The sequence below is a fragment of the Oncorhynchus keta genome, chromosome 12, assembly GCF_023373465.1.
Source record: "Oncorhynchus keta strain PuntledgeMale-10-30-2019 chromosome 12, Oket_V2, whole genome shotgun sequence".
In the NCBI taxonomy this organism is placed as follows: Eukaryota; Metazoa; Chordata; class Actinopteri; order Salmoniformes; family Salmonidae; genus Oncorhynchus; species Oncorhynchus keta.
Window position 1 is genome coordinate 9,078,250 of NC_068432.1, and position 16,478 is coordinate 9,094,727.

Below are 16,478 nucleotides of genomic sequence, written 5' to 3' on the forward strand. Positions count from 1 at the left end.
AGATGGAATACTCACTCCTGGTCTGGGGGATGTACCACTATGTGACCGTCCATCTGCTCTAGTAACGGACACCGCTTGTGCCCTCCCTGGCCACAGTACAGATAGAGCCCCAGCTGTATCCGTCTGCGTCGTTCTGCCGCGGAAAGTTGTGTGACCCCTACCTCCATGGGTTCAGGCTCTGATCTGAACACTTGCTGAAGAAGGGAGAGAAGCGAGGGAGATGCCGACGCTCCCGGAGGTGGTTATCCATAGGGATGGACAATGAGTGTGTCCAGGGTGAGGTTATCTCGGCAGGCTAGTTCCATCTGGACCTACTCGCACAGACCTCTTCCAAATAACAGCTGCTACTGTCCGGAAGGTAAGCGCATACTCAGCAGCTGTCTGACTCCCTTGCTGGAGCTGAAGTAGACGCTCACCTCTAGAGGTCGACTGATTATGATTTTTCGACGCCGATACCGATTATTGGAGGCCCCAAAGGGCCGATACCGATTAATCGGACGATTTTTATTTATCTGTAATAATGATAATTACAACAATACTGAATGAACACTTATTTTAACTTAATATAATAGATCAATAAAATCAATTTAATCTCAAATAAATTATGAAACATGTTCAATTTGGTTTAAATAATGCTAAAACAACGTGTTGGAGATGAAAGTAAAAGTGCAATATGTGCTATGTAAGAAAGCTAAAGTTTCAGTTCCTTGCGCAGAACATATGAATAATAAGCTGGTGGTTCCTTTTAACATGAGTCTTCAATATTCCCAGGTACGAAGTTTTAGGTTGTAGTTATTATAGGAATTATAGGACTATTTCCCTCTATACCATTTGTATTTCATTAACCTTTGACTATTGGATGTTCTTATAGGCACTTTAGTATTGCCAGTGTAATAGTATAGCTTCCGTCCCTCTCCTCGCTCCTCCCTGGGTTCGAACCAGAAACACAACAACAACAGCCACCCTCGAAGCATTATTACCCATGCAGAGCAAGGGAAACAACCACTGCAAGGATCAGAGCGAGTGACGTTTGAAACGCTATTAGCGCGCACTCACTAGCTAGCCATTTCACTTAGGTTACACCAGCCTCATCTTGGGAGTTGATAGGCTTGAAGTGATAAACAGTGCAATGCTTGACGCACAACGAAGAGCTGCTGGCAAAACGTATGAAAGTGCTGTTTGAATGAATGTCTACTCGCCTGCTTCTGCCTACCACTGCTCAGTCAGATACTTAGATACTTGTATGCTTGTACGCTCAGTCAGATTATATGCAACGCAGGACACGCTAGATAATATCTAGTAATATCATCAACCATGTGTAGTTAACTAGTGATTATGATTGATTGATTGTTTTTTATAAGATAAGTTTAATGCTAGGTAGCAACTTACCTTGGCTTACTGCATTTTCGTAACAGGCCGTCTCCTTGTGGAGAGCAACGAGAGAGAGGCAGGTCGTTATTACGTTGGACTAGTTAACTGTAAGGTTGCAAGATTGTATCCCCCGAGCTGACAAGGTGAAAATCTGTTGTTCTGCCGCTGAAGGAGGCAGTTAACTCACCGTTCCTAGGCCGTCATTGAAAATAAGAATGTGTTCTTTACGGACTTACCTAGTTAAGTAAAAGTATAAAAAAATAAAAGAAAATAGGCAAATCGGCGACCAAAAATACCTTGAAATCGGCCCTAATTAATCTGCCATTCCGATTAATCGGTCGACCTCTACTCACCTTCCCCTTTGTCCTCCGCGGGATGATCAAAAATACATTTAAAACAGAGCCATGAACCCCTCATAAGACTAGTTCCTCTTCTCGTCCCTCCCCGCCAGCTTTAGCCCATTCCAATGCCAGCCCAGAAATAACCGTGGCAACCTTAGGCCTCTCGGTGGTGGGAACTCTCATCTGATGTGCGAAATAGAAGAAGCACTGAAGGTGGAAGCCACGGCCTTTGGATGGTGTCCCGTCATATTTCTCCGGGAGGGATAGACGGGCATTGCTGACCTGAGCGGGTTGCTGAATGGGCTGGTGTGTTGACTCGTTGGGTAGACTGGCTCCAGAATATCCTCCGCTGTTGAGACATTGTAGACTGCGGAGAACATCTTCCAGTTGAGTCAGCTGATCATGGTGTTTACGAAGAAAGTCACCTTGTTCATTGATCGTCTGGGAGATGTCTGGTAGTCCTGCTGCTTCCATTTTTTGAGTTGGTATTCTGTAATGATGGGGTGGTGAGTCGGAAGCAGGTGCAACGTTAAATTAAACAACCAATCCAAGAACACGACACTAACATAAGGCAGTACGCCGATCCACAAGAACAATACCAACTGGTGAGTGAACATGGGAGAGTGACATATAAAGTGGAGGAAATTATGAAGATAATGGAGCCCAGGTGTGAATCATAATTCATAATAATGATTCACAGGTGCGTGTAATGATTGCCAGTTGTGCGTAATGATGAATCCCAAGACCGGTGGTTATTACTCTGGTGATATCGTGTGCCGTAGGGTAGTAGCAGGAGCAGAGGTGACAAGACCTGTGTTTTTTTCACATGGGGCCCTGTAAATGGGATTTCCTCAGCCTGAGGAGTCACAGGCAGCTATAGTCTCTAGTAAGGTTCAGAGAAAATCTCTATCTCTTCTGCCACGGGTGAGATCTGTGTGTTACTTTTGAAAGGGAGTAGAGGCATTCATTTAACCCCATGTTCTTCCTCAGGCACTGTTGAGACTAGTCCATTTTGACACTGGAGCCATTCTATAGGGCACAAGTGAAGTTTCTAGGCCAGAATGACTTGTGTATGCAACTTGGATTTTTGGGGGTATGAAACTTCTAGATGTCCTATGTTATTTCATTAAAGCGTGATATGTCTGGCAATATGGACTATGCAGACGAGTTGGTGTAAGAAGAGAGCAGTTGGCTCCATATGGATCACCTTACCTCTGACAGAGCCATGTACTGCAGTTCTACTAGACTCAGTGGGGGGGTCGATCAAACTTCCTCAAGCTCCAACTCCAGTCCAGCCCTTGGGGATTCCCAACTTCAATTTTTTTCCATTCATTCCCATCTTATTTTCAGGAGCATATCAAACATTTTTAAATAATTTTGGAGATCAGAGCTTTCAGTTGGACCTAGCGTTCATCCCAAATGTTATTTAATATAATAATATAATAATATTATTTCCCTATATAGTGCTTTTAGGATAGTGCACTATAGGGAATATAGTCCCATTTGGGGCGCAACCCTAGACTAGAGCCACCAGCTCCACGCTTTTGTATGTTAATACAATATGGTAATCAACCTTTCAACCCATGGACTGTCAGTCACTGTCGCAACAGCTTTCTTAGTGCTGGCCTCCGTATGCTGCCCTAGGTCTTCTGCCCACTGTCAGATCAAATTTGATGCCACAGCACCCTCTGGTGAAATAATTGGTATAACATTCAATTTGATCAGGCTTAATTAATGACCCATATTTGCTGTCTCATTCCTTTTCATAAATTCCTTTTCATGTTGAGCCAGTCATTCCTGCTTGACTACTTAGAGCTCAGAGAAGCGAGGTGTTTCAAAGTTCTGTGTCCCTGGATTGAATCTCCTGACTGCATGTCTATTACAGTGTACAGCACGCCCCATAATTCACATTAAACAACAGTAGACTGCAGAGAGACATTTTCTTTCAGTAATAGTTACTGCTTCATGCCTTTTCTGCAGGTACCTGAAGCCTGATGAGAACAAAAAGTCAAAACACAAGACTGCTGTCAAGAAGAAGACCCTTAACCCAGAGTTTAACGAGGTGAGGAAGGACATGATCTCTTCCTCTCTTTCCTCTGTCTCTCTTTTTCCACTCTGAGAAATTTTGTCTCTCTCAGACATCACATATCCCTCTAATAATCAATCCCAGACTATTAAGACTTGATACTTATCAAATAAGTTATGAAACACATTTTTCAAACTTGGCTAATTGTACCTGACTTTGTTCCAGTATGATGAAAATCATGACTTTAAAGGTCCAATGCAGCTGTTTTTATCTCAATATCAAATAATTTCTTGATAACAATTAAGTACCTTAATGTGATTTTTTTTTATTTTATTAAAATGGTCAAAAAGAAGAACAAAGTGTCTTTGAGTGAGGAGGGGAAAACTGAAAATTAGCTGTTATTGGCTGAGAGGTTTGGAACTCTTTCATATTGATCAATTAAAGCATTTACCACTTAATGTCACCATCGAAGGCCAAAACTTTTAATGCTGACTCATTGTACATATACTCTTCTTACCGACAACAGATATCACCTCTCCCCATATACAGTGCCTTGCGAAAGTATTCGGCCCCCTTGAACTTTGCGACCTTTTGCCACATTTCAGGCTTCAAACATAAAGATATAAAACTGTATTTTTTTGTGAAGAATCAACAACAAGTGGGACACAATCATGAAGTGGAACGACATTTATTGGATATTTCATACTTTTTTAACAAATCAAAAACTGAAAAATTGGGCGTGCAAAATTATTCAGCCCCTTTACTTTCAGTGCAGCAAACTCTCTCCAGAAGTTCAGTGAGGATCTCTGAATGATCCAATGTTGACCTAAATGACTAATGATGATACATATAATCCACCTGTGTGTAATCAAGTCTCCGTATAAATGCACCTGCACTGTGATAGTCTCAGAGGTCCGTTAAAAGCGCAGAGAGCATCATGAAGAACAAGGAACACTGTAAAAGTCTATTTCCCCCCTCTCCTGAGCCTGCCTCTTTTTCTCTGAATGCCTCACAAACAGTCTCCCATTCATCTATTACTATGCTCCAGAGAGACCCCACGTTCAGACCGCGTTCAGACCACCACCAAAGACCTAATTTAGCGTTAGACTGCGGCGTTGAGTGGCGTCCTCCCGGAACACGCGAGGCCTGTGACTTAACATTTCCACTGACATTTCCTTTCGTACCCATTTCCATCCTGTTGCCTGTTGGCCTTTCGACTCGAGATTAGGTGACCTGGGCTTCCATTGCATTCAGAAGACATTTTGGTTCAATAAGTCTAACATATAACCTTGAGTATTGATGGATTGATACCAAAATGTATTCTCTTTGTGGCCTTCTGAGTGGTTCAGCAGTCTAAGGCACTGCAGTGCTTGAGGCGTCACTACAGATCCAAGTTCGATCCCGGGCTGTGTCGCAGCTGGCTGCGACCGGAAGACCCATGAGGCAACGCACAACCCAGCGTTGTCCGGGTTAGGGGAGGGTTTGGCCGTCCGGGATGTCCTTGTCCCATCTCGCTCTAGCAACTCCTGTGGCTGGCCGGGCGCATGCACGCTGACACGGTCACCAGTTGTACGGTGTTTCCTCTGACACATTGTTGGGGCTGGCTTCCGGGTTAAGCGAGCATTGTGTCAAGAAGCAGTGCGGCTTGGCAGCATCGTGTTTCAGAGGACGCATGGCTCTCGACCTTCACCTCTCCCGAGTCGGTACGGGAGTTGCAGCGAATGGAACTGTAAATACCAACTGGATATCATGAAATTGGGGTTAAAAAGGGGTAAAATTAAATAAAGAAATTACAATAATATTGATTCTCTTCTATCAGCATGATTAATTGTAGGCTGTATCGGTAATTGATTTTCACTGATAACATTGTTTAAAATATTATTTAAATATAATTCCTTTGATTATGTTTCTTGTGGAATCTTACTGGCTTTTTGGGGATAACCTTGCTGCCTGAATGAAGCTGTATGGCCAGTCACATTTTTACATATTTGTTTTGTAGGAGTTCTTCTACGAAATCAAATACGCCGACCTCAGCAAGAAAACCCTGGAGGTAACTGTGTGGGATTACGACATCGGCAAGTCCAACGATTTCATAGGTAAGCACTAAGCAGGTGACCACGTTACCAAGTGTAGTGACCTGAACAGTTCAAAAACGTGTAGGTGGCTGCAACAACACCGGTGACACTCCGGCCCAGGCTCCCCTGGGTCTTCTGTTTACAACACCTACTCACCCACCAGAAGCCTCCATTTGTACTGATAGCTGCACAGGGCCACAAACTTGGACCCAAATGACAACAACAAACAACTGAGTGGTGAGGAAGAAGCACGAAACACTGACGCTTGATGCATGCCAGCCAGGCTATAAGCTTGTCAAGTTGTCATGCCGACATGTGGTCGGTGGGTGAGGAGATGAACTTGAAGTGACAAGGATCCAACTTTTTCTGAATCCCTAACAAAAACCCCATTCCTCTTGATGATGCACTCCTCAAGAGTCCTCAGCACTCATCAGGAGTTTGAGCTGTTCACTCATCCACTTTAGCTATTGTGTAGGGGAGAGTGGGGTATGATGAGCTATTTTTTACATTCAGCATCACTACGTCAAAGAATAGATTTGTATTCTTTCTAACAAAGATATCGACATATATTTCCGGATGTTGTATATGCCTGGAAATAATCAGAATCCATGTAAACATAAGTTTTGAAAACATAGCTTTTCCAACAAAAGTGGTCTCTTGGAACAACTTACCCCGGGTATGGGGTAAGTTGAGCATAGGGACAGGGTAAGTGAAGCCGCCTTGGGGTAAGTGGGTTATGGTGTCCTGTGACGGTGAATGTCCTATTAGGTCAAAGTTTAATTCATGGAATGGTGTGTGGTATATTGTAAACTCAGCAAAAAAAGAAACCTCCCTTTTTCCAAGACCCTGTCTTTCAAAGAGCATTCGTAAACATCCAAATAACTTCACAGATCTTCATTGTAAAATGTTTACACACTGTTTCCCATGCTTGTTCAATGAACCATAAACAATTAATGAACATGCACCTGTGGAACGGTCGTTAAGACACTAACATCTTACAGACGGTAGGCAATTAAGGTCACAGTTATGAAAACTTAGGACACTAAAGAGGCCTTTCTACTGACTTTGAAAAACACCAAAAGAAAGATGCCCAGGGTTCCTGTTCATCTGTGTGAACGTGCCTTAGGCATGCTGCAAGAAGGCATGAGGACTGCAGATGTGGGCAGGGAAATAAATTGCAATGTCCGTACCTTGAGACACCTAAGACAGAGCTACAGAGAGACAGGACACACAGCTGAACGTCCTCACAGTGACAGACCACGTGTAACAACCCCTGCACAGGATCAGTACATCCGAACATCACACCTGCGGGACAGGTACAGGATGGCAACAACAACTGCCCGAGTTACACCAAGGCCCGCACAATCCCTCTATCAGTGTTCAGACTGTGCGCAATAGTCTGAGAGAGGCTGGACTGAGGCTTGTAGGCCTGTTGTAGAGACAGGTCCTCACTAGACGTCACCGGCAAGAACGTCCCCTATGGGCAGAAACCCACCGTCACTGGACCAGACAGGACTGGCAAAAAGTGCTCTTCACTGATGTGTCGCAGTTTTGTCTCACCGGGGGTGATGGTTGAATTTGCGTTTATCGTCAAAGGAATTAGTGTTACACCGATGCCTGTGCTCTGGAGCGGGATCGATTTCCAGGTGGATGGTCCATCATGGCCTGGGGCGGTGTGTCACAGCATCATCGGACTGAGCTTGTTGTCACTGCAAGCAATCTCAATGCTGTGAGTTACAGGGAAGACATCCTCCTCCCTCATGTGGTACCCTTCCTGCAGACTCATCCTGACATGACCCTCCAGCATGACAATGCCACCAGCCATACTGCTCGTTCTGTGCATGATTTCCTGCAGGAATGTCAGTGTTCTGCGATGGCCAGCGAAGAGCCCGGATCTCAATCCCATTGAGCACGTCTAGGACCTGTTGGATCGGAGGGTGAGGGCTATTCCCCCCCAGAAATGTACGGAAACTTGCTTTGCTGGAAGAGTGGGGTAACATCTCACAGCAAGAACTGGCACATCTGGTGCAGTCCACAAGGAGGAGATGCGCTGCAGTACTTAATGCAGCTGTTGGCCACACCAGATACTGACTTTTTCTAATATATATATATATATATATTAAATCATCCACAATCTACACACAATAACCATTAATGACAATGCGATAACAGTTTGTTTTGAAATTATATCATATGTTTTAAAAATAAAAGCATACCTTATTTACATACACTACCGTTCAAAAGTTTGGGGTCACTTAGAAATATCCTTGTTTTTGAAATCCTTGTTTTTGTCCGTTAAAATAATATAAAATTGATCAGAAATACAGTGTAGACATTGTTAATGTTGTAAATGACTATTGTAGCTGGAAACAGCAGATTTCTTTTTCATGGAATATCTACATAGGCATACAGAGGCCCATTATCATCAACCATCACTCCTGTGTTCCAATGGCACGTTGTGTTAGCTAATCCAAGTTTATCATTTTAAAAGGCTAATTGATCATCAGAAAACCATTTTGCAATTATGTTAGCACAGTTGAAAACTGTTGTTCTCATTTAAATAAGCAATAAAAGTGGCCTTCTGTAGACTAGTTGAGTATCTGGAGGATCTCAGCATTTGTGGGTACAATTACAATCTCAAAATGGCCAGAAACAAATAACTTTCTTCTGAAAATTGTCAGTCTATTCTTGTTCTGAGAAATGAAGGCTATTCCATACGAGAGATTACCAAGAAACTGAAGATCTCGTACAACGCTGTGTACTACTCCCTTCACAGAACAGCGTAAACTGTCTCTAACCAGAATAGAAAGAGGAGTGGGAAGCCCCGTTGCACAACTGAGAAAGAGGACAAGTACATTAGAGTGTCTAATTTGAGAAACAAACGCCTCACTAGTCCTCAACTGGCAGCTTCATTAAATACTACACGCAAAACACCAGTCTCAACGTCAACAGTGAAGAGGCGACTCCAGGATGCTGATCTTCTCGGCAGAGTTGGAAAGAAAAAGCCATATCTAAGACTGGCCAATAAAAAGAAAAGATTAAGATGGGCAAAAGAACATAGACACTGGACAGAGGAAAATTGAAAAAAAAGGTGTTATGGAAAGACAAATCTAAGTTTGAGATGTTCGGATCACAAAGAAGAACATTCGCTTGGCCGGATTGTACGTAAGAAGTGCACATCAAGCCAATCCAACTTGTGGGAGGTACTTCAGGAAGCATCGGGTGAAATCTCTTCAGAATACCTCAACAAACTGACAACTAGAATGCCAAAGGTCTGCAAGGCTTTAATTGCTGCAAATGGAGGATTCCTTGACGAAAGCAAAGTTTGAAGGACACAATTATTTAAAAAATTAAAAATCATTATTTATAACCTTGTCTTGACTGTATTTCCTATTCATTTTGCAGCTAATTTCATGTATGTTTTCATGGAAAACAAGGACATTTCTAAATTACCCCAAACTTTTGAACGATAGTGTAAGTATTGAGACCCTTTGCAGTGAGACTCGAAGTTGAGCTCAGGTGCATCCTGTTTCCATTGATCATTCTTGAGATGATTTTAAAACTTTTTCTCCCCAAATTTGTGGTATCCAATTGGTAGTTAGTCTTGTCTCATCGCTGCAACTACCATACTGGCTTGGGAGAGGCAAAGGTCGAGAGCCATGCATCCTCTGAAACACAACCCAACCAAGCCGCACTGCTTCTTGACACAATGGCCGATTAACCCGGAAGCCAGCCGCACCAATGTGTCGGAGGAAACACCGAACACCTGGCGACCATGTCAGCGTGCACTGCGCTCGGCCCGCAACAGGAGTTGCTAGTGTGAGATGGGACAAGGACATCCCTGTCAGCCAAACCCCTAACCCGGACGACTCTGGGCCAATTGTGTGCCGCCCCAACCGTCTCCAGGTCGCGGCAGGCTGTGACAGAGCCTGGACTTGGACCCAGAATCTCTAGCGCCACTCGGGAGGCCCATACAATTCTAAAACCTGATTGGAGTCCACCTGTGGTAAATTCAATTGATTGGACATGATTTGAAAAGGCACACACCTGTCTATATAAGGTCCCGCAGTTGACAGTGCATGTCAGAGAAAATCCCAAGCCATTAGGTCGAAGGAATTGTCTGTAGAGCTCCGAGACAGGATTGTGTCGAGGCACAAATTTTGGGAAGGGTACGAAGAAATTTATTCAGCATTGAAGGTCGCTAAGAACACAGTAGCCTCCATCATTCGTCAATGGAAGAAGTTTGGAACCACCAAGACTCTTCCTAGAGCTTGCTGCCCGTCCAAACTGAGCAATTGGGGGAGAAGGGCCTTGGTCAGGGAGGTGACCAAGAACCCAATGGTCTTTTTTCACATTATGGGCTATTTTGTGTAGAATGTTTAATCCATTTTAGAATAAGGCTGTAACTTAACAAAGTGTGGGAAAATTCAAGGGGTCTGAGGACTTTCCGAAGGCACTGTATATCTCTTGGTTCAATATCACTTACACTTCAGTTGTCTCGTATGTTGTTTCGTTCTTTAAATGTGATGCTACTAAGGCCATGAAACTGGTCTGCGAGATTCTTGCTGTGTTTATGAAGCTCAGACTCCATGTCATCAGATAAGACCTTGTGTTTCTCTGCTACTCACTCTGTCATTGCCTCTCATTCGGACAGGTACATGTTTTTTTTTTGTCATTCAGTCTATTTTTTTCATCCCTTGCTGCTGCCGAATGGACTTCTTCCCTCACTTTCTTGGCTGCTCCCAAGAACCTCAAGGGGGGTTTAGACCCCTGCTTGTTTCATGTTTGTTTACATGGGGCATGATGGCGCCTGCCATCAAATTAAAGGTGCACTGTATTTAAAGGGATGCCTTAAGATCAATGTACACTGCTGATTTTGCAGGTTTTCCTACCTACAAAGCATGTAGAGGTCTGTAATCTTTATCATAGGTACACTTCAACTCTGAGAGACGGAATCAAAAACAAAAATCCAGGAAATCACATTATATGATTTTTAAGTAATTAATTTGCATTTTATTGCATGACATAAGTATTTGATCACCTACCAACCAGTAAGAATTCCGTCTCTCACAGATCTGTTAGTTTTTCTTTAAGAAGCCCTCCTGTTCTCCACTCATTACCTGTGTTAACTGCAACTGTTTGAACTCGTTACCTGTATAAAAGACACATCTCCACACACTCAATCAAACAGACTCCAACCCCTCCACAATGGCCAAGACCAGAGAGCTGTGTAAGGACATCAAGAATAAAATTGTAGACCTAGGCAAGCAGCTTGGTGAGAAGGCATCAATTATTAGAAAATGGAAGAAGTTCAAGATGACGGTCAAGCACCCTCGTGCTGGGGCTCCATGCAAGATCTCACCTCGTGGGGCATCAATGATCATGAGGAAGGTGAGGGATCAGCCCAGAACTACATGGCAGGACCTGGTCAATGACCTGAAGAGAGCTTGGACCACAGTCTCAAAGAAAACCATTAGTAACACACTACGCCGTCATGGATTAAAATCCTGCAGCACACGCAAGGTCCCCCTGCTCAAGTCAGCGCATGTCCAGGCCCATCTGAAGTTTGCCAATGACCATCTGGATGATCCAGAGGAGGAATGGGAGAAGGTCATGTGGACAAAAATAGAGCTATTTGGTCTAAACTCCACTCGTGTTTGGAGGAAGAAGAAGGGTGAGTACAACCCCAAGAACACCATCCCAACCGTGAAGCATGGAAGTGGAAACATCATTCTTTGGGGATGCTTTTCTGCAAAGGGGACAGGACGACTGCACCGTATTGAGGGGAGGATGGATGGGGCCATGTATCGTGAGATCTTGGCCAACAACCTCCTTCCCTCAATAAGAGCATTGAAGACCCGAAACACACAGCCAGGGCAACTAAGGAGTGGCTCAGTAAGAAGCATCTCAAGGTCCTGGAGTGGCCTAGCCAGTCTCTAGACCTGAACCCAATAGAAAATATTTGGAGGGAGCTGAAAGTCCGTATTGCCCAGCGACAGCCCCGAAACCTGAAGGATCTGGAGAAGGTCTGTGTGGAGGAGTGGGCCAAAATCCCTGCTGCATTGTGTGCAAACCTGGTCAAGAACTACAGGAAACGTACAGGAAACGTGATCTCTGTAATTGCAAACAAAGTTTTCTGTACCAAATATTAAATTCTGCTTTTCTGATGTATCAAATACTTATGTCATGCAATAAAATGCTAATTAATTACTTAAAAATCATACAATGTGATTTTCTGGATTTTTGTTTTAGATTCCGTCTCTCACAATTGAAGTGTACCTATGATAAAAATGATAGACCTCTACATGCTTTGTAAGTAGGAAAACCTGCAAAATCGGCAGTGTATCAAATACTTGTTCCCACTGTAGTTCCTGATGCTTTTTACCACTTGTGACATCATTTTAATCCCAGAGTGAGATCATCATTTTCCCTTTCACATGTGGACTAACATTCATTGTGGTAGTGCGTTGAGAGGGAAAGTGCAGTCATCACCATAAAAATGAAGAATACATTTCTTTAGGAGTTAGGCCTATGACTTTCTTTAAACTTTCTTCACAAACACACTGCTGGGGCCTAATAATACCTTAGCATATGAGGCTGCATGGAGGTGTACACTTTCCTACATGTAGGTTACACCTACAACGTTTTGAATGTTTTTTTATAATCGCTATCTGACTTACCTTGTCACAAGTGTACACAAGTGTAAATTGACCGGTCTGTCTATGTTCACCAAGTGTCCAGTAGAGGGCGGAGCTACTCCAGGAATCCACTGAGGTGAAGCCTCCTGCTTGCTTCATAACTTATGATGCCGATGCCGTAAAAGACACTACATCTGATCGTGCTTTCCTGTCAATTCTGTAACACATGCTATTGACTGACTGGCCTAGCCTATATAGACACTCAGATCTACAATGGAGCTAAGTTCATTGTCATGGACATTTTATTAGCTGGGCTAACATATATCAACATCATTTTTGGACAAGATGGCCTAATGACGGTTTAAATCGCGAGAAGAGAGTAATGTATCTATGTGAAAGCTATATAAAAAAAGTAGCTCTCATGCTAGAAAATGATAATGTGCTCAGAGTGTTATATTGTTCATGTCCAGCAATTGATAAGAACAAGGTTGAACACATAAAACGCTTGCATTCTCAGGTTTAAACATTGGTCACCAGTCTCACTTCAAAGAGGCATATTCTACTATGGACAGCCTGTTCAGGAGGGTGCAACATCACAGAGTATTCAACAGTTGTGATTGTCTTTTGGGTATTGTGTTAGTTCAAACTATTTAGTTTCTATCGTCCATCAATGTGTTGCGTTCTAACCCTTTTCTACTGTTCTGCCATCCCCGGTCTCAGGTGGTGTGTCCCTGGGCATCAGCGCAAACGGGGAGAGGCTCAAACACTGGTTCGACTGTCTCAAAAACAAGGACAAGAAAATTGAGCGATGGCACACACTGACCAACGAACTTCCTGGTACAACATTCAATGACTAATGGCCCCTCCCCACTAACTACTGTGGACAGGAGTTCAGCCTTGATCGACACACTCCAGCTTTCCCGTTTCCAGAGACGTTTAACAAATCAAAGCTCTTCTTTTCTGTATTTCTATCCTAAGGTTTTGGTCTCATCCGTTATCTTCTATCCCTTTCTGATAATGTGCTGTGTCTTTAGGGCTTTTCTGCACAAAACTAGAATGAGATGAGAATCTATTCCTGTGGTTTGCTGTCCGGCGATGCATATTCACTAGGTTTACTGGCAGCAGTTTATTGGCAGATTGTGGGGAATGTGCACTTTGTTGAAATGAAAGGAGAAAAGGGTGGATTATTTACTTCAGACACAAAAGTATATGTATTGTTTAAAGTCTAGGATGCAGCTCCACACACCTCTGATGTTCCTCTGAAGTTCATGTTTGCCAGAGAAAGGGGGCTAAAGACCCAAGTAATGTGTTTTATAGAGAGCCTACTTTCAGGTCATTGCAAATGTCTAATCCTGTGAAGGGTTTGGGCTAAGGGAGGGAAATGTGGAAGGGGAGGGTGCAAGGCATTTTAATATGCTAGCTCTAAGTACTGTATCTCGTTGCTTATGTGTTTCAGTTGTTTTTTAAGTAGTGTAAAATGTACGCCACCCCAGTCAGTATATCAGATGAATGTAGGGTGCTGTGTGTTATTGAACTAGTTCATACATAAAACTCAAGGTCTGATAAATATCAGAGTTGCGTTGGATAGCATGGGAGGAAGAGAATTGAACTTCTGCAGCCTAATGGCAAACTGTTTTTGACGTTGCCTGAGGCGAAATATTACCATAAATCTATATTTTTACATTTCCTCATTGGCTGTTTAATGATTAATAATGAGAAGGCAATATGGCTCAACTCACTTCATGCTTATATTTTGAAATCAAAGTCGGTTTTGATATTAATTAATCATTTTATGTTCACCTTTTTATTGTTGCCCTAAAATGTATGTTTGTGTGCGCGCACATATTTGTGCTGTATGTGTGTCTGTGAACGGGACCGAGAATTGTCCTTTTAATTGTGAAATATTAAACTGGCCAATTCTTACTCAATAGGTAATAACTGTACATGTATTGCTAGTGTTTTCCACTGCATAGCAGCTAACAACCAGTGGTGGAAAAAGTACCCAATTGTCATACTTGAGTAAAAGTAAAGATACCTTAATAGAAAATGACTCAAGTAAAATGGAAGTCATCCAATAAAATCCTACTTGAGTAAAAGTATTTGGTTTTATAAATATACTTAAGTATCAAAAGTAAATGTAATTGCTAAAATATACTTAAGTATCAAAAGTAAAAGTCGAAATCATTTCAAATTCCTTATATTAAGCAAACCACACAGCACGATTGTCTTGTTTTTGAAATTTACAGATAGCCAGGTGTACACTCCAACACTCAGACATAATTTACAAACAAAGCATTTGTGTTTAGTGAGTTCGCCAGATCAGATGCAGTAGGGATGACCAGGTGTCATGGGAAAAGTACATTTATTTTATTTTCGAAAGTAGTGGAGTGAAAGTTGTCAAAAATATAAATAGTAAAATAAAGTACAGATACCCCCAAAAAAATACTTAAGTAGTACTTTAAAGTATTTTTAGTTAATAAGTACTCTACACCACTGATAACAACTATGACATTACATGATTATAAGTTGTTTAATTTTGTGTTATAATTTATTTTACCCATAGTGTTGTTTTGTCAAAGCTTATGTCTTACTTGAAAAATGTAAAGACATGTCCCATTTCATTCTTTAAAATGCTGTGAGCTTAATAGCTCCCAAGGGGTATATTTTCCATCTCCATTGACAAACCCAGGTAGACTTCTTGTTACTACTTCATGTTCAAAGTTTAGTCAAGACGCGGTAAAATATTGCACTTGTCAATCTGAGCGTTACGGTCTCTCTGGCCTGGTGTGGACTAACCTCACGTTGCAGGAGTAAAATAAACACCTGAAACTCGATCCCCTACATACGGGCCTTGACGAGAAGAAAACTTTTGGGTGAGGTTCCCTTCTGCACTGTTCAACCAATCCAGTAAATGTGGAGGAGTTAAGATGGAGTGGTTCCTTGTTAACATCCTAAAGTGGAAGTCTCTCTTTCCATTTCCCCTGAAAACCAGAACATCTGGTTGTTGGGGACTCGGCAGAGGCTGTGTGGACAGTGATTTGTGAAATGCTAACTCTCATTGGCTATGTGGCAGTGCTGGCAGGACAATATTCACCCCCTCTACAGTACCAACTAGAAGTTGTTTTGGACACCAAGGTCCAACCCAATCTCTTCCTCAATTCTACAGGGCGTCAGGCAGGCAATCAAGGTGGTCTCTTTCTTGAATGCATATACAGTCGCAACAGTTAACTTGTGACATTTTTTTTTTATCTGTTTGCCTTTGTAAAAAAAACAAAAGGATATTATAACAAAAATGCATGCAAATGTGATTGGAAAGTCAGGAAATGACTGCTTAATGATACTGCTGTTTTTCTTTGGGGGAAAAAAATAACTGTGGATGCTACAAGAATGTCAATCTTTCTTCTGGACAACGTTTTGTACCTTTGAACACTATTGCATTGCCTGCGAGGCTGCTGTATTGATTGTCTGGGAATGTGACCGCATGTGAAGAAAAATCTCTCCCTCTCTGTTTGTTCATTTTGTTAACACTCAGGTGGTTGTTTGCATAATTCTGTTGGTTCTATGGTAAAAAAAAAAAAAAGCTAAATATTTTCTCCTATTTCATCTTACTTTTGCACCGAATGGCCGAATGATTGTGCCTTTTCTTTTGTAAAAGTGTATTTTTGCTATGCTCACTTTACAAAGATTAGATTGATATTAGCTCTTAATATGTAAATAATACATGGCACATTTATATTACTGTATGTGTGTTGGGGTTCCGAACACTGTTTCACTCTTTCGAAATTTCCCACCCAAATGACACGAGCCCAGAGTGTCGTTCCGCTGTTTCATGGTGGTGACAGTGAAGTGCAGGATTGAGTTGGAAGCATAGCGAAGCGTATGTACAATATACGTCTGTGAGTGGAAGAGGTCACAATGACAGGCGACAGGGCCTGTATTCACAAAACGTCTCAAAGTAGGAGTGCTGATCTAGGATCGGTTTTGCCCTTTAAATCATAATTAATACAGTTATATGGACAGGGGGGAC

The 16,478-nt window shown here is 42.3% G+C and overlaps 1 protein-coding gene across 5 annotated transcripts in view; it reads left to right on the forward strand.

Moving 5' to 3' along the window:
• LOC118390929 (double C2-like domain-containing protein beta) overlaps positions 1-16,189 on the forward strand; it is a 320,447-nt gene extending 304,258 nt beyond the window's left edge. For all 5 annotated transcript variants that reach the window (XM_035781772.2, XM_035781776.2, XM_035781773.2 and 2 more), the window contains 3 exons: positions 3,693-3,774; positions 5,738-5,834; positions 13,172-16,189. In XM_035781772.2, the coding sequence (XP_035637665.1) occupies positions 3,693-3,774; positions 5,738-5,834; positions 13,172-13,308 (316 nt within the window). In that variant the 3' untranslated portion in view covers positions 13,309-16,189. The remainder of the gene's footprint in view (positions 1-3,692; positions 3,775-5,737; positions 5,835-13,171) is intronic.
• Positions 16,190-16,478: the final 289 nt, after the last annotated feature.